Raw genomic sequence first — 20,055 nt, 5'->3', positions numbered from 1 at the left:
TACACTATTGTATATATTAGTTGACAGTGAGCGGTTAAGCTAATTGTTTAAGTATTTCTTAAGTTTCAAATAAAGTTGTATCCGAAGTAACACAAGAACTGTGATATACACTATTTAAACACTGGGTAAAAAAGTCAGTTGGGTACAACACATTGTCCAAAATGTACCCAGGTTGTGTAAAAGTGCCATTATACCGGGGGAAGCCGACTTTAAATGTGGCTTGACGTGCCCGACTCGGGTAGGCCCCTAGGGTATATAGGTATATAGTTTTGAAGCAAGGGGTCATTGGAAATAAACGTTTGATAAAATGTGTCATCGGGTAGAAAATTGCGAAAAAATTGAGCAAAATTCGATTTTTCTTGTTCCAAAATTTGCTACATTTATGCAAATTTGCTGAAAGAGAATTTGAAAGTTTGCGCATTATTTTATGGCATGATGATAATTTTAGAAAAAGGTGGTCATTAGGTAGCCAAATTTTTTTTAAAAAAAGGGTCATCGGGTATGACTTAAAGGGGGTCATCGGGTATATTCGACTTCATAGCCTACCGTCACTTCTAAAGTTGAGTGCCCCCATGCATTTGTACCCAACCGCTCAGTACCACATGACTAACAACCCTCATTGGTTTGATAAAATCGTTGCCAACATTTTTTCCCAATGGAATGTTTACCCAGTGCTCAAAAAGTAATAGTGAACGTGGAAAGAACTGGTTTCAGCAAGCTGCAACCCCTGATGTCATGCATGCTGGACATAATAATTCGGCACAGTCTAATTAATTGTCGACTTTGAGCTAATGTAAATTGTTCACACTAGTTTTACTTTATTTCATATAAAAAAGTGGAATTTATGATCATTCGATAATAAGAAGGAAGGCTATCAGTGTTTCATACAAGACACGTGGGGTATTTATTTTGACCTTTCTTTGGTTAAGGGGGTACTACACCCCTGTCAAATTGTGTGCCTATTTTTGCATTTTTCTAAAAATTATAGCGCATTGATGACAAGATAGATATGTATATTATACTAGGGGCAAATAATGAGTTTGAAAAGCATTTTAGGCCAAAAATTGAAAATGTTACGACACATTTCGGCAATTTTTGAGCAGATGAGTTTGGCTATAATCTATGGATGGCGGATACCTTCTAAATACGCCTAACCTTACATGTCAAGATGTAATCTTTAGACGTATAAATGCGTATTATGTTAGGCGTGTTTAGAAGTTATCCGCCATCCATAATAACCAGAATAAAATGGCGAATTTGATCTTTTGTAATTTCAACTTCTTTGTATCATCCCTAACTTTCTATATCAGCCCTTCCATCATCTAAAAATAAAAAAGGTATAGTAATAATATCCACAAAACCGTTTGTGCAGAGTTCAGAAGCAAAACACGATACAATAGAAAGCTGCCTTGTGTATTTGGGTTGTGTGCTTTAATGGGTATTAGGGAGGGCTTTTAAGGGAACGGATAGCAACGTTTGCACAGTATTTTTGTGGGATATGAGAGCTCATCAGACATATAGAATGCGAGGAATGTCCTGATGATATCAAATAATTTTGATTTTTTTTTTCAAATTCACACACAAAAAAAAATACTGTGCAAACGTTCAAGTCAAATCTCAGTATCAACAATCATTAAAAAAACAAAACAAGGCATAGCGTTTTGCACATGTTGAACTCGGATAACATTCATGCCATTGTTGACATTCGTTTAATCTTGCGAGTTGTAAACATTTAAAACACAAACATCATCGAGATCATTATCGATCTCATCGTGTAAAATGAAGAAAAAAAGTCAAAGTAGCGAAAAAATCCTGAACACGATACGAATAATTATACGTATTTAGCGTTTTCGAAATATTCGCTGTAGAAGTGATACAATAGATTAATACAATTTTTGACTATATCGCCCTGCACTACATCGTTCACGCGGTACCTATGCATTGAACTATAGATGTCAAAGAACAGAGATAAAGACCTGAATCGCAATGCTATAGAAAATTCCTATGCTGATCACTCGCACCTACAAGATTAGTATTATTTTGAAAAGAGCGGTATTGTATTCAATCTATGATTGCAACATGCAGGTGAATAGTGCAACCTGCTTGTAGTGCGGGCGATATAATCAAAACTTATATTCATCTACTGCTATGGTAGTTAATCTGATTATGACGTCACTGCTACAGTGAATTGATTAATATGCAATCAACATGATCATGATGATCAATGATGGAGAAGGCACTCTCTCAAAAGAGTGAATTTCCACTCTGTCTAGGAGTTGAATGAAAGACAATCTGTTTTTGAGTGCTCTCTAAATGCCTGTATACCTAGTGGAAAGAGTGTAGATCAGAGTGAAATCCGTGACAACCCATAATTGAGTGGAAAAATTTCACTCTAAAAGGATCTTAAAAAGTAGTCTGTATATTCTCAAAAGAGTGAATATTGCCTAAAGAAAATGTCATTTCTCTCATTTTAGAGTGTTTTCCACTCAAAAACGTGTTGTCCTTCGTTCAATTCAACTCCTTGAAAGAGTCGAAATTCACTCTTTTACATTTAGCGAGTGGGACACTCTAAAGTGAAAGAAAGTACATTTTAGGCAATACATGTATACACTCTTTTGAAAGGATATAGACTACTTTTTTCAATCCTTTTAGAGTGACATTTCCACTCAAAAGGGGTTGTCCTCCATTTCACTCTTTCCACTAGGTATACATTTAGAAAGTATACATTTAGAGAGCACTCAAAAACAGATTGTCTTTTTCCACTCTTTCCACTCGGTGTACATTTAGAAAGTAGTCCTTCTAGGCGGGCTATACAATGTATAATTTGTATATCCTCTGCCGTCACGCCTGACGGCGTGAATATACTCCTTCTAGACGGACTAAAGGTCGTACCGTATATCAGGAACATTTACTATTTTGCCTTTTAAAGCAGCACACATCAATAAATTATACAGAATACATTATACTTTTGCCACAGCACAAGTAAATATAACAGGTCTGGAAGATCTCCTATAAAAGCGAATGCTTTCAAAACGTCATCTTGAGCATGGTAGCCTAAACCTAAACATCCAGCATCATACACCCATAACCTTAAAAGTTCATTAAATTTTGAATAAAATTGATTACAAAATATACGCGGTGACATAATATGCGTGCATAAGGCGATACCTTCCTAGTATAATTAAAGGGCGTCGCTAGTCACATGTGCATTTCCTATATAGGACTGTTCAGGAAGACTTGTTTGCCTGAACAGCCTTCACTTTTACGGGTTGTGCGGAGGATACATGACTACACGCTGAAGAGGAATCTGAAAAAGATTTTGATGTAGAAGAATTATGAGCCTGAAGATCCCGAGGTAGATGATTCTGAATCCGAAGATTACGATTACAAGGTAGCTGCAGATTACAAGTTAGACGAGCCCAAATCCCCTCAATTTTTTAGGGTCGTCTGCGCATAAAAAAAATGACTTAACAACCCTCCCATAGGTTAAGCACACTTGACCAGCGGCACCCTACAGTCTTACTACTAAAGTTATATGCAAGGGGAGTTCTTTACATTAGGTTCTTCCGATGAATAATCAATACATATTCATAATTAAGAGAAAAGGTTTGGTAACACAGGCGTTGAAGCACACTAGAAATAAATGACTTCATAATAGACCCAGGTGTACGATCAAGTTTCGATTAACATTTGGTCATAAAAATATGAAATCAATATTCAACGATTGTTCCTTGGGCTGGCATGAATCTGACAATATTTATTTTGCACGATGTCTGACGCTTCAACATCACACAATGACGTCAAAACGTTGTTGGTTTCTAGTCTTTACTCAAAGAGGCCAAAACTTTTAAAGTCGTCATCCTCATCTTCCTCCTCCTCATCATCATCATCACTAAGGCTAAGATCAGACAGCCCACTTATCATGCTTATTCGCCGCGTGTCCTTCTTGTTGTCAGCACGAAATGATACATCTGCAATCAAAGAACAGCCATAAACAAATCAATAAAAATGATAACGATGTGTACAGTGTCTTATCAGTTGTCATAAAATAATCATGGTCCAGCATTTTAGCCCGGGATCTTTGAATTATTAGAATGATGATATAATTTAACTCACCCAAGTCATCATCATTGGCTGACAAAAGTCGCTTGGCTGATCCGATCACCGCTCGTACTTTAACAGGTTTCTTCTTCTTAGCACTATTGTGATCTGCAATGAATAAAGTAAACGTGGACATATCGAGTGAAAAGCTTCTAACAATGTATCCAACTGTTCATACATATTCTTGTTCTTAACAGAAGTCTAAATTATAATATAGGTTAAACAACATCACGAAAGAAATAAACTAGTGATACCAACCCCCATTTGTAAGTTCCACCGTATCAATTCCTTCTACAATAGCAGCCATTTGAGTCTTCATAACTTCGGGATTCCCCAAGATACTTGGATTCAGCATACTCTCAAAGCGTTTGATGTTCTTGACCCATGAGGCATACTGCTTAAACTTCTTCTTTCCTTTTGATGGTTTAGTTGTGACTTCTTTTAATGTTCTGTCATAGCGATCATCATAGATGTTGTCTGGTAAGCCGTATGTCTCTCGTGTACCATTTAATCGCCCTGTTTCAACACTCTTCCAGGATACATACTGTCTCTTGAAACGTTTCACTTGTTCAGCATCAAAATTATCTCTGACCTACAAACATGATAAAGAGAATACATTAAACAATTTAAGATCAACGATATATATTGATATTAAAAACAAGCGCAGTGATCCACAAGCCTCAGCACACTTTATAGGTTGTCGCTGACCACTACGGCCTCACATCATTCCACAAACCATTTAACAACAAATTAGGGACTTAGCGCACACCCTAGACATTCCATAAATAACCTTCGCAACCAGGATCAGCTCCCCGAGTTTCGTGCGGATTAAAACGAGACAATTACGTTACTTGTCCAGGGGAATTTCAAGCTAACTCAATTTTTCCGAGAGCGTACTAGGTACCACCAGGGTTCGAACCCGCAAACTCTCGCACCAGAGCCGAACGCCTTATCGATTGAGCTAACTTGACTGCTTGAGTATAACAACTGCGAATCCTGGGACGAATAAGACAATGCCAAGAACAACACAGCAACAATTTTAATTTTTAATTATGTCACCATTCTTTTTGATGTGGACTTTTAATGCTATACTTTTAGATGTTGCCATATCATGAAAAACACGATAACTGCATAATTGATAATCTTACCAAGATTTAGCTATATCTATATAGAGATCTACAGGAAATGTTCGAACCACTTCAGCACTTCAAACCCCTGAACTTCTGAGCAAAACTATTTGTAAACATTAAGCTTACCTGTTTTAACTTTTGTCTCTGAAGAACTACGCTTTCACGAAATTTCTTGTCTGTTTCCTCTAAATGCTGATTATATTCATCAATCTTTAGTTTTCACTGGTTTCCATCTTTTTCAAAATCCAGGCTTTCCGTTGCACCTTATACGTCTTATTGTCGTACACAGAATTCACCTTCCGTTCTTTTTTCCGAGTTTTCTTTGTAATCATAATTGGTTTCTTATTTTTCGGAGTTGGTCTGTACGCAACACCTTTGCGAAGTGTGCTTGCAATGCTAGCCTGACTACCGCTACGATCGCTTCCTTTCACAGGGTTCTCGGGTTTTCTTGAGTGCATAGTCTCTCCAACGTCTTCGTAGTCAACAAAAGTACCAGTTCTAAGTGAGTTCACATGAACAACACTTGTTGAGTAAGCGTTCGTTATTGGACTGTCAATGAATTGATCTTTAGCACCATAGTTTCTTCGTTTAATAACATTATCCTTCTTGTTTGGAATTTCCGTAGTTTTGTCTTGGCTTGAATGTTGCGAAACAGACATTCGAGGTAGTTTAGAGCCACCTTTTTGGTGGGAAGGAGATGTGGATTTGGTTCGTTCACTATTTGCAGTGTTTCTTGGGTTAGATTTTGACGATAGCTGCATGGAATGCTGCTGTTGATTTGATCTTGGTGTTGATCGTTGGCTGCTTAATCTGGGCGATGTCCTTATCCCGTCTGTTTCACTGTTGTCGTGGAGCAATAATAAAGAAAATAGTATTTGTTACATTCCAGATCATTTTTTTGACATTTTCTTTGCTTTTTTTACAAGTACAATATAATTATATTATAATGTTCACAGTATCTCACTGCACAAACATTTCTTAGGCAATAGAAACAAATTAGATCGATCTTTCGATCGACCATCGATGCTTGGTCGATTCTTATTATTTATGAAATCAATTATCTGACCATTATCAATTGTGATAACATGTAAATCTTTGCCTGTATTGATATCAAAAAGGATAAATTTAACATTAATTGTGATTAATTAGTCGTTATTTCATTAATAACAAGCATCGCAGCAGCATCGACGGTCGATCCAAAGATCGAACAAATTTGTTTCTGGTGCCTTAGGTGTTGTGGACAACTCGTCACTTATTTATAGCATGTTTATAGCTTACACTATACCCGATTCATATTGCTGCCGCCGCTAGAGGTATACCGATGCCCCCGGTACCGATCCCCGCTACTTCATTGGTACTCTAGAGTACCACTGTGAGTACTCTACTCTATAGAGTACATCGGAATCACGCATACAGTACACAGACTGGTACTGGATTGGTACTGCACTGGTACTCTATCACCGGCGTGTCCAGGATCTTTTCCTGCGGGGGCTCAGAGGGGCTTTCAGAGTTATTGTGGGGGCACAACGGTTGCACTTGTACTCTAGAATATTCACAAAGTTGCTGGGCAGCAGTGTAAATCTGGAGTCGGTAGCAATTATAGGTAGTGTAGGACACACCATCATAATAATGTAATGAACCATTCTCACCTTGGATCTGTCGATCTTGGTGACGGTTCATGATGAGCGCGTGCATCCGCCGGGATGAAGCCCATCTCTTAGTATTCCCGTCTAATTTATGCTGATGTTGGGCAGAACCATCACCTGAGAAGCGATAAAGAGATATTGATATAAATGTTCATATTTATTTATAAATATATAAAACAAACGTGTAATGTATACTGAGAAGCTTGTGATGTACCAGTATTACCATACTTCATTCTAAACATAGAAAACAAACAGGCAAGCATTTACAGTGAGGCTGATCAGAATCCCTGATGGTATCGAACATATAGCAGGTTGGTACTAAAACAATCAACGATATTGACATGCCATATTAGCTCATATTGTATAATTCACTTCTAAATGTTTTCCTTTGTCACAAAATAACGATGATTTATCAGTTAATACATGCCCAGTGTAGTAGATAATTATGCAATAACAATGACAAATTTACCTGCAACCAAATTGTTGATCTTTGGAAGAGCTGGACGAGCTCCGCCATTTTTTCTGTCGTGGTTGGTTGGTCGTATGATATTTTTCCTTCCTGCAACTGGGCTTGGCGCAGAGTTGGATTTACGGTGTGGTACTGTTTTATGGAAAAGAAAAGTTTGCAATAATCTTTAGCCCATCTTTATGATCTTATACCAATTCAACAACAGCCATGAACAGTTGATTAAGAAAATGACAAAATTAAAAGTTAGTATTCACAAACGGCAACGTTATAATTTATATTCACTTCGGCCTTCGTTGAAATGTTAGAAATGCACACGAACCCAATGGATCTTTACCATTTTAATATACTTTGAAGTGATCAAAAATTATAACTTTGATATCTGCGGATACAAACTTGAAATATTTGGGTGATTTTTTGCATTTATTTAAAGATCAAAGACAGAAGATACCAGCATTTGGATCTTGACTGAACGACCTTCGAATCCGCGGAAAAAAAAAAACTTCCTTGTTAAAAAACAAAAATATTGAAGTGCTAAATTATGTTCTTCTTTTTTTTTTTTTTTTTTTTTTTTTAGTTTTATTGTTTTATTTTTGTTTTTGATCTAGCCGTTGTATTTTTAGACATTTTATATAAGAATTAGGTCTATGACGTAACAATTTCCTTGCAAGTTATAACATCCAGCCTATTTTCAAGATTTACGTACCTCTTAGATGGTTATTATTGTGCCTATCATCAGGCATTGGATTACTCCTCACATTCCGTCTAGTAGCTTCATCATAAGTTTGACTTCTTACTCGTGCTACGGCAGGTAATTTGCTGGGTGGAAATGTAGACTTGCCAGCCGCGGCATTCCTTGTCGTAGGTGCTTGGATTGGACCCCCTCCTTTCAACCTGCAGTGAGACAAAACAACATAATCATTTATAGATTGTCACTATACATTATACTTATGCACCAAACAATTCATGTGTGCCATGGACATGATGGATAAACACACTTTGTTGTATGAGAAAAAAGGACATCTTCTTTAGCCTTCTTGCGGTTATATTTTTTATGTCACTCTTAACACAACCGAATGTATTATTAAACGAAGTAGAAATAATATCTGAGAAGGAACTTGTTCTTGGGAATGGTCTATGTTTTAAGAAAAGAAGTTATCATCATCAAATAAATTAAATTAAACATTGATAGATAAAAAACGAAAGGTTTCTGTATCCACTTATTTCAGGGAGAACGTGGGTCAGCATGGCGGGGTCAGTGGTTAGACAGTTCTGGTGCATCCGGTCCCGGGTTCGATTCCCGGCAGTGGAAAACATGCTGTAGACCTGGAAAAATGATGTCTGAATTTAATTGGCAACATCTGTAGATTAAACTCTTTCGTTCTGGCACATTCAGAGTTGAGTATAAATGTACCATGAGAGAACGCTATCCTTCGGAGGGAACGTATAAGCCATGTTAAGCCGTCGGTCAAAATAGCCATGTACGTGCATCTCCCAATTAGTTTCCGAGAAGGGTATTAACCATTGACTCTTCCCAACCCGTACCGATGGACCACAACGGTAAGAGGCTTTCTTTGGTTATCCAGGGTTGTCAAACCCGAACAAATCAAATCAAATTTCGCTTCTATATTAACAAGAATGCAACCTTAATTGGTATGTTATTAAATCCTGCTGTCATGCATGAGTATGTTAACATTGTTAGCGTTCTCCCTGTTAACCTGTCATTCTTTGACATTTCTTAATGTTTAATGTTTGGATCATCGTTATCCTACTGCTATGATAATGTTGCAATCAACTATGATAATGTTGCAATCAATTATCAATCAATTACCAATTAAGTCCTATTATCTTGCTCATGATAAGCAATGTCACCGTTATGGAGCAAAGTTCAAACCGTAACTTCTTCTCTTTGCGGCTCCATCTACCACTATTTAATTTAAAGAGGAAGCCCCGCCAGAGCAGTTCTGGGGTGAACCAGACCTACCTGGTTATCATATTAATCAGTGACAAGGTTACTTCTGAATTTTATGTTATTGCATCAATTAGCACTTGTCAAATTCAGAGATAACCTTGCCACTGATTAATTTGATAACCAGGCAGGTTTGGTTCACCCCAGAAGAACTGCTCTGGCGGGGCTTCCTCTTTAAACTACATTTATGTTTGGTAATCTTGTAACGAATAGTAAAATGAAATGCATTTTCATAAATCACATTATGCTTTATTAGCAAATCATATGTAATATCATTATCATCATATCATTACAAAATGTTCATGAATCAAAAACATTGTAAATGAAAGCAAATAACCGCGCAGATGATGGAGATGACTGATCCAGATCTAAGGTACTATCGAAAAAGAAGCGATGGAAACGGATCTGACAGAGCAACAATGAGCAGAAACATTAATTTAAAGGCCCATTCAGTGATTTGCTCATCTGGAAGATCGTAAAAATCATCAAAATTCAGATTTTGGTATCTTTGTCATGTTTGTCATTGTCATAGATGTGCTATTATAGTTGTTCTGCTGAAAGCCGTGTATTTACGACAAAATAAGGAATTTTACATGAATCTGTAATTTATATATATCACTGAATGGGACTTTAACGCGCCCATATCTATGTTTTGGCAGTTTCTCCGTTTTTAAGCGTTTAACTTCAGATGGGGGATGTGTTAACGATATTTGTTTATGTGGCGTAGTTTTGTAAATTAAGGAATAATAGCCCTTCAGCATAAATGAAAGGCTATTAATAGAACCCGGGAATAGAACACGAAACACTTGTACAGCACTTTAATAAGAGTAAGCAAATAACGCATTTCAGTTCATCTATGTTTGCAAGCATCTTTAATAATATAAGCGTCAATATTTTAACAACAGAGAATGTAAATGTACACACAAATATATGCTCTTTTAGTTTCCAGGGCCAAAAAAATCATCATCATCATTATCGGAATGAGTTCCCGGGAATGAGCTGCAAATGCTAGGTAAACATATCCTATTCGTTAATCACAAATACGTCGGTTTCACTGAAAATATTGCTACGTTTCCAGGAGAAACCAATAAATTGAAGCACTTCGACAAAACACCCAGTGGTAATTTGAAAAAGCTCACGAAGCGGGTATGAAAAATACCATCTTAGAAATATCACCTACAGTGGTGCAGTGATTATACTTGAGACTTTAGCAACAAAGTCACTTTTTAAATTGAAAAATGTTGGAGATCACTTGAGAGACATTTTGTGTGACCCATAAAAGGCGGGTTCTAACGAATGTGGTGATATTTAAAAAATGTGTTTTCAACTATCATTTGGTATTTTTCATTATGTGAAAGTCACATCATTAGCTATAATTTGCAAAAAAACAGAGCTCATTTTATAAAATTGTAATTGAAGACATGATTCGAATGTAAAAATGGTTGCCGGATAAATTTTGCGATTTTCTGTTCACTTCAAGGCACATGTTTGGGAGACTTACGCTCGTCCGTTTGTGGCTCAATTTGCCTAAAAATTTTTAAAAAAATTGATCCAAATATGGACGCACGCGTGCTCCCGTACAAAAATGACCAAATTGGTACTGAAACCATTTTTACATTGATTTCGAGGTCATATCTTTAAAACTGTATTATCAAATGAACTCTGGTTTCCTGCAAATTAGGCCTATAGCTAAAATGGAGCTTTCACAAATGTGAACACTGAATGATGAATGAAAACAAATTGTGAAATATCACTACATTCGTGGGATTTGTGGGAATGCACTTTTTACGGGACACCCTGTATATTTCACCAACATTAAAGTACTACGTATACCCGAACGGGAATTAATAGCGTTATGTCATGTGAATGTTATATTAGTGGCCCTACAGACTTTTCGCCAGCCCATTCAGGGGCTGGTACCTGTTTCAGGTTTGGGGTCAGTTTACTCAAGAGATTATATTTTAGTGGTATTGGAATGATTTTTTTAAAAACTTTTTGTGGTTAAATTTTTTTTTAAAATATTTTAATTCGATTTGTTAGGAAAAGTAAGTATGTTTTGCCGTTTCAACGAACGAAAACGAGTGAGTATTACCAAAGTTATGTTTGAACTAATTAATTATGACTTTAAAAGTTTAAAGGCCTAAATGTAACAATAATAGTTAATATAATAGCATCATATGGTCAGCAGAAGAAAATCTGACATCACCTATGATGTCATATCAGTGTCCTTGACCGGGGTCCTTACTCCTTGACCACTGAACAGCGTGATATCATGTTGATAACAGATCTATAGAATCAAAATCTTCATCATATCCCCGGATCATATCACAGATTCTAAACAATCTGTGATCATATGGACCATATTGATGTGAAAGTAGTTATCTATCATATCCTGTGTCGTTTTATGGATAAAAATGACTCAAAATGTTATTGATGAAATGGTTGCTATCATAAACATCAGTTTTGTCTTTTCAACGGAAAAATCCGATGCAAAATAAAGTTTTTAGGGCCTAGCTATAATATGGGCATAATTTATGCATATAGTATTGAACAATGTACCCCATTTGACATGCACTTATAGATAAATAAATTGTCTTACTTTATTAATTTAATATCTTCTTTATTATAAATAAAATGACACATAACTATTTGATTCATAAAATTACATTCAACAAAATGATTGAAGAGAAAACACACAAGGCACTAGGCAGACTGTTATAGAATGGAGTATGTAAGATGCCATGTCCATAGCTTCGCAGGAGTTTCCGACTAGCAATCAACATGATCAGCACATTCAGAAAAACACAGTTTAAGAGTGAAGATTGTAGTGAGTAACCAGTCCTTTATAAATGTGCTGGCCACTATCTATTATAATATAGTAGGCTTAAACTATACATTGCGAATTAATTAAGTTATTTTAAAATAAAATGTACATGTAAGTTAACTCAAACCGGCAGTGTATATATCGAAAGCAGTGAAATCGGACATTCCTAAGCGAAGATATTGAGTTCGTAAGTTCTGGTATTACAAAATTGGAAATTGAGATATCGTGGGTAAAAAGCTGAAAAGACAAAAAACCCAACGACAACAACAACAACAACAACAACAAAACAAACAGACCAGAACAATTTGGAGTACATGTAATGAATTAAAAGAGTTGACATGAGATTAGGAATTAATGTTTTCTGCTGTTTCAGTGTGCATGTTCTCATCGTTGATGGTTTGGTGGACTGTCATGTAGATGTAAGCGTGATCCTAAAAATGCCTTTCACATTGACCAAAACTAATTACAAGACCTCTTCTACATTGAGGCTGGCTTTCCCTTTTAAAGGAATTTTTATTATTCGATGTAGAATATTCGATGTAACATTATTACGTTATTTAAGGGGTTACACCTGTCCAATTTGTGCCTATTTTGCATTTTCCTCAAAATTATAGCGCATTGGGGACAAGTAAGATATGTATATTATAGGGGCAAGAGACTACAACTACTGCACTGGAAATTTTATTTCAGCACAGACATCAGTTGTGGAGTTACAGTCAAAAATGAGGGAAAACCAATATTTGATCAATAAATCAATAACTAAGTTGCTTTGAGTTGCTGAATTTTCAGTACAGTAGTTGTAGTCCTTGCCCCTATAATATACATATCTTACTTGTCACCAATGTGCTATAATTTATGAGAAAAATGCAAAAATAGACAAAAAATTGGCCAAGGGATGTAGTACCCCCTTAATCTATTTCCATTCTGTTTCCAGTGACGTAAAATCGATAATATATTTCTACCAGATATTCTATGCCGATTTTACGTCATCAAACATTCGTTAGAACTTAAACATTACTTAAAACAGAATGGGAACAGATTAAATAACGTATAGATATGTTACATCAAAATATTCTACATCTGAATAATTATTCGGAGTCTGTATACGGCCTTAATGTTATGATGGGAACATACCCTAGTCTTAAAAGTTAAAACGTGCCATTATTTACATTGATTTCAGAATTGAGAACACTCAGGTTTACAGCGTTCGATTATGTTCCAATGTTTGAAGAAGAAGAGTAGTGGTATTTACTGGTACAAATTGTCAATATCAATATTATTGATTTGATAAAATCAATCAAATTTTGTACATATGAAATGGGCAGAATTAATTCTTTTGATTCGAGAGTTTAGCCCAGTTACCGAATTCAAATAAAATGGGACAAAAAAAGGTCTGTCAAAAACAAACAAAATGCTTTAGTGAGTTTCATAATCTAAAATGCCGACAGAGATGGATTTGTCATAAAAGTATAGAGAATGTTTGTCCTTATTGTCGTAGCATGTATGTCCACAGTATATTGGCAAACCTACAGCTACGTAACCACAAAACGGAGAAGAATAAAATTGACTGCGAAGGATATATCCTTGCGGAAGTTATATTCTCTGTAATAATGACATTTTTTGGGTAGAAATTGTGGTAAAAATCACATAAAAGTACGTTTTTTAACCTAAATATCTGAAGTCATATTGAAATGTTTCACTTTAATTCCATATCAAGAATTATTCAGCGTTGTAAGCTTCTGTTCCAAATTTTGTATATTTTCTATATAAAAGAATGTAGAATTTCTCTAATATATTGCACAGTACGGCAGGACGATGGTGATAAAGCATCCATATGCTTTGTGCTGTAAATTACACAAATGCAGTCCATTTTCAGTAATATGTCACGCCAAAACGAATCAAGCTATTTCCATATAAGTCACAGAATATGTAGAAGACATGTATGCCATTGTACTACAATTATCAAAATTAGATACACTGTTGACTGTATATTTTTCAAACACGGTATAGATCATTCTGGAACACCCTGTAGGGCCAATTTAAAATAAAAAAGGCTGTTATTTCGGCAAATTCTATTATTTTCTACAGAAATTTGGCATGATCTTAATTATTCGTATATTTGAAACTGAACGTCCAGTGATTTTGGAATCTAAATAAATCGTTTTTGTGAAAAGCATGAATTCTCCACAAATTCGATATATATAAAACATGACACAGCTGGGTCAATAACCATGGACTTGAAAGGAACAGCTGCGGTTTCTTTTGACGGAATTAAACTTCGATAGAATTACGTGGGGTATTATTGATGACGTATAGATCAGTTTTGATCGTCATTGTTGGTATAAATGATATCAAGATAAAAATAGATCTCGATGGTAAGGAGTATTCGATATGTTAAACTTCTGGTTTAATATTATTTAGCGTTAAAACATGCATGAAATTATTCAAATGCTATCAAATACATGTTCAAGACAGGTCCAGTTGAAACACTTCCTTTCTTGGGACGTTTCAAGAGCTAATTAGGTTTGCTTTTCCCCACAGCCAGATGATGAATGCTAATCCACTTGTGTTGCAGATAATAAATCAGTACACATCATTTGGCTGAGGAAAATAGCAGAGCCACTAGCTCTTCAAACGTCCCCAGGTAGGAAGTGTTTCAACTGGACTTGTCTTGAAGATGCATGTTGAATTTGATGCTACAGTGATGTCATGATATTGAAAGAAAATATGAAGTAATCAAAATAATGTTCATCACGAACCGTTCATGCTTACTGCTGCAACCGATTTTTTGTTGTTGAATATTATAATATTATTATACTGATATGACAGATGGTATTATTAATATAAATGTGATCATATAAAATGTGTATAGAGTCAGCATATTTATCTTTATCACCAATCTCGTTCAAAGTTTTACACCCTGAGACGAAAATACATATTTCATTTGGGGTTGGCTATATATAGGAATCCCTTAATTGAATTTGTTTGTGTTGATGCATGTTTAACACATTGTCGAATCATTTTACTCACCTACAATGTATTATATTATAATGTTGCACGTAATTTATTTTTCCCTCGAAGAGGCGAAATCGTTTTTAATTGTTCATATAGGCCTAATTCACAAGTTGACACATGTATGATTTGTACATCGAAACCGTCAGATCGACCATCGAGCTGACTATCAGACATTATCTGATAAGTTATCATCCCGGTTATCATGAACGTGTACGTTATTATCAGAGAAGATTTATTACATCTTCTCTGGTAATATTATGACACAGCATACTCCTAGTTCTACTCCTCAATCCTCATGGAAATAGATGTTCTGTAGATGTTCCTTTCCTCATGTATCCAGCAATATATTATAAGTGTGGAGAAAACAATAAGGTCTACAATGTATTATTATATAAAATTTACGCAAAATGCATTGCCTCATTGAATACCTAATTTCAACCATCACCACATGACATTTCAACCATGACAATTATGATAACAGCCGAAGTTGAACATCATAATGTTGAAAACCCATTCACACATTTTCAATAAGCGTGTTTCTTAGGAAAATTAAATGAAAAACATAGAAGAGATAAAGGTAACCATGGAAAAAGAAAAGAATGAGAAGACGACGGTCTAAAGAAGTGGAGGAGGAAGAAGGGAGATGAGATGAGAATGGGAACTTAGAAGATGATGATGAAGAATATGAAGGCAAAAAAGAGGAAGAGGAAGCTTCGAAGGTGGATGAGAAGAAGCAGACGCAGATTTAGAATGGGTAAAATCAGAGAAGATGAGAGGAGAGAAAAACGAAATTGGGACGAACAAGAGGTCTTAAAAGCTTACCAAGCATGTGTAGAATTCGACACTTGTTGTCTGTTTGTCGCTTTATTATTGGCTGGTCGCGAAGGTCCTGCAGTGCGTGTCTTAGATTCAGGTAACGTAGGAAAACTTGTTGAAGGAACTTTGGATGCTTTATGCACTACCATGGCCATCTTTAAGCTTCGGCCATTTCAGTATAAATAATAATTATTTCAGTCATAGTTTATGATATCCGTTGTTGCAGAAGCAGCATCTTCTTCTTTGAATTGTTGAATTTGAAAGAAAGATGTTTCCCCGTATGCCCACTTCAGAAGATGTTAGTACCATCTATTTTGTTTATGCACGATGCCATGTTTCAATGGTTTCAATAGTCGATTGATTGATTTATTGATAGAAGTGAGCCACTTTATATTATCATACAGCATTCCAATAAACTCTTCAGAAACATCAATACCATGTTCGCTTGTGAGCAAAAATCAAAGTTGATGTTGAATGCGCGTAACTATGGTGTAACATACCATGTATACAGAAATATGAGTCTCGTGGATGAATTGGAAATTATTTTAGAAAATTAATGTATCGTGTCCAAAGATCACAGAACCACCAATAAGATTTGACTTGTGTTGGCCAACATTGGACCCATGGGTAAACCTGGTCGTGGTAGTCATGGTTGCATGTATACAATCCAGGGTCCGTGCAGGACTCTGGGACCAAAATATGTGGTGTAAATAAAATACTGCTTATTAATCAAAAGAAATCACTTCCCTGATCAAATACCAGTAGTATAATAAATGTACGATAATAAGGTAAATATTTGTATAATTATCAATTATGTTTTATATTATAGTTAAGCTGAAAATATAGTCATGATATAAACGGAATAAATATTATAAAGATGACAAGGGATGTGGAGTTATTTCAGTTAAAAACTGAACTATGCCAGGGGCAAGATGCTTACGGAAAACACCTAAAAGTGACTGTAGGCCTACCTTTAAAATAATCCAATACAGGGGACGTTTTCCCATAACACAAAATGTTTTACATAATAAAAACGTTTAAATGTCGGGTTTAACCAGGGTATATAAAAACGGTATAAAACGTTTTAATATCATACAAAAACATTTTTGAAAACTTGCTGCAAAACATAACACTAGCCTAATGTTATTTAAAAATATTAATATTTTGACAACATCAGTAGCGTTTTTGCATATAAAACGTTTTGAAAATGTTTTCATGACCTTTATTTCTATTATATCGCGAATTTCAAAAGAAGGCTAAATGATTTGATATCAACAGGACACTCCTCATATTCAGAATGCAATTTGGTGTGTCTGATCACAGATTATGTGTTCCAATATCTGTGGTCTGATGTGCTCTCATGTCCCACAAAAATACTGTGCAAACGTCGCTATCCGATTCCTTAAGGAATGTGAAATATTTCTACAAAACATTTTTTACGGAATATCCGGCAACTTTGTTGTCATTCTTTTTACAACCATATATAATGGGCCATTGCAACCATAATGGGCCGCAATACCCCTATGGTTAGTTAGAGTCAGGTTATGGTTAGGGTTTAGGGTTAGCGTATTGCGGCCATGGTTGCAAAAATGAACATGTCGCACATGACCATGCATTTGTCACAACTTGTACCACATGTTATTTTCGGTTTTTTTTTGTGTGTGCGAATGACGAGAGAACCCATTTTTACCCAATCTTAAGGTGGTACTACACCCCTTGATAGATTTGTGACTATTTTTGCATTTTTCTCAAAAAATAATAACACACTGGTAACAAAAGTTATATATATTATAGGGGCAAGAAATCCAGTTACTACAATGGAATTTCAGTGACTTAAGACAATCGGTACATTATTTATGATAAGAAAAGAGGTACCGTTGAATGAACCTCATTTCTTAACATATAGGCCTAATAATGAACCACTAATGGTCTTGAATCACTGAAATTTCAGTGAAGTAATTCGATAATATCATTGCTCCTATAATATACATAACTTTTGTTACCAGTGTGTAGTTATTTTTTGAGAAAAATGCTAAATTAGTCACTAAATTTATCAGAGGGTGTAGTACCACCTTAAGGTTGGTCTTAACCCTGGAATTATGGAAACTTTCGGGCCCCATAATTGCTAAATTGTTGGTCTAAAGTATAAAAGTATACATAATGACTTGATAAATCCATCTGCGAGATTAAATTTGGGCCAAAATGCTCATTTTTGGCCCAAAACCCCCCGAAACGGGGTTTTTGGTCCAATTCTTTTTCATTAAACGTAACAAAAAAGTTCTTGGGCCAAACATTTTTTAAATTAATTTTTAAAAACTAGATAAAAATATCAAGGAGCCGTTTTTAATTGTCAAAAAATGCTTAATTTTCGCCCAAATGTCAAATATTTTTGGTGAAGTTGGTCAAAATAAAAAAAAAATAAAAAAAACATATAGTTTTTAAAAATTAATAAAAAATATGGCCCAAACATTTTTTTGTTACGTTTAACGAAAAGAAGTGGGCCAAAAACCCAAATTTTACCTCAAAGGGATGAATTTATCAAGTCTTTGTCAATCTAAATAGGCCTAGGGGGCCTATGTATACTTTTATATACTTTAGACTAACAATTTAGCAGTTATGATGCCCGAAAGTTTCCATATATAATTGCAGGGTTAAAACCAACCTTAAGCAGTGTCACCTATTAGTTATAAATAGACTATAGGGCCTAAATCCAATAAATAAGTTTAACTTGAATTGAAAAATAGGCCTCGACAGTATTGTTTTTACACACCCTACATAAATGACAGTTAAAATCACACTAGAAAGAGGTAAACTGTCACAACACACAGTTACTAAAGTGAAAATGTTTATTCAGTTGCATTGTACAAGTTACACAGCACCATTGAAATAGTGAAAGTACAAACAGTTTACATAGATAAAGTAAACTTCATTGCTCTTTTGCTAGCTTTTAGTTTATTTGTATAGCTTTTACTTCACCATTGCATTAAAATAAATAAATATAGAATTGGGCCTTTCTACGAGATCATGCATGGCGCAGCGTGACGAATAATTATTCATGTAGAAGGCCCAATTCTCTGAGGCTAAGTACCAGTCCGACTTCGTCTTTTACGTTGTGTTGTCGGTTCTCTGCAGACATTTTCAAATGAATGCCGAGCTTTCTTCTGATTGACTTGAGATCGTCTGTCGCAGCGTAAAAATGTCTGACTATTCGCTGTCGTAGTGCACGTTAGAATATGGCCGTTGCTAGGTCAACCGGATCACGCTTTCTTTGTTACGAACCACTGATCGAAATGATCACAACGCAAAGCCTATGGCACACACCGACATCGCCTGGCTAATAATTATTTGATGCAGCAGAGATATTAAAATAAATACACGGGATCGATACACGTGAATTGCTATGCACGATTTTGATATCAGACGAAAATCTTCGGATACCGGGTTGGAAAATGATGAATATCTCCCGTAAATGATTTTTTTCTCAAGAAACCAGATGTGGTCTCATACACTTGAAAATACATGTTGAACAGATATGATAGTCGTTAGTTTGCGCTTTGAGAGAGTAGCTTGCGTCTTGAGCTGAAAAAGTGACCAAAATTCAAGATTTTAAATAGCGCAGCGTAGAACCTCGTGGAGGTAGTCTCAGGCCAGACTATATGTGGCTATCACGAACATACAGGATCGATGAGTGTCAGACCGACTGACACAAACTGGCTGTGTAGGAGACTATCGTAGAAGCACGGTGAAGTTGGCTCGAGATAAGAGATTAGAGATTAGACATTCGTTATTACAATGAATATTACACTTTCAATCGTTGTTATGCATCAATCAAGTGTGCGGGAGTAATATCAGACATATTTTAGACATTCAAAATTTTGGCCCAATTTTGGCCCAAAATTTGAATTTTTTGAACTTCGTTATTTTGGCCGAAATTGACCTAAATACAACTTTTATGTACCAATCGAGTTTTCTAGAGCATTTTGACAACATTTTTGGCCCTTCCAAAATTTTGGCCCAGAAATTTCAAAATGTTTCAACTTTCTTATCTAGGTGAATTTAGACCTAAAAACAACTTCAATGTACCGATC

At 35.6% G+C, this 20,055-nt stretch overlaps 1 protein-coding gene across 1 annotated transcript; it reads right to left on the bottom strand.

Annotated features, from left to right (window-relative positions):
- Positions 1 to 2,366: 2,366 nt before the first annotated feature.
- Positions 2,367 to 16,391, bottom strand: LOC140162002 (uncharacterized). Its single transcript, XM_072185296.1, is given in 9 exon segments — positions 2,367 to 3,971; positions 4,117 to 4,209; positions 4,360 to 4,693; positions 5,358 to 5,446; positions 5,449 to 6,071; positions 6,760 to 6,994; positions 7,347 to 7,478; positions 8,050 to 8,237; positions 15,974 to 16,391. Coding segments are annotated over 9 exon segments (1,989 nt in total). The 5' UTR covers positions 16,123 to 16,391; the 3' UTR covers positions 2,367 to 3,825.
- Positions 16,392 to 20,055: the final 3,664 nt, after the last annotated feature.

The sequence above is a fragment of the Amphiura filiformis genome, chromosome 1, assembly GCF_039555335.1.
Source record: "Amphiura filiformis chromosome 1, Afil_fr2py, whole genome shotgun sequence".
Classification (NCBI taxonomy): Eukaryota; Metazoa; Echinodermata; class Ophiuroidea; order Amphilepidida; family Amphiuridae; genus Amphiura; species Amphiura filiformis.
The sequence above is the reverse complement of the archived record's forward strand: the minus strand, read 5'-3'. Positions and strand labels throughout refer to the sequence as shown.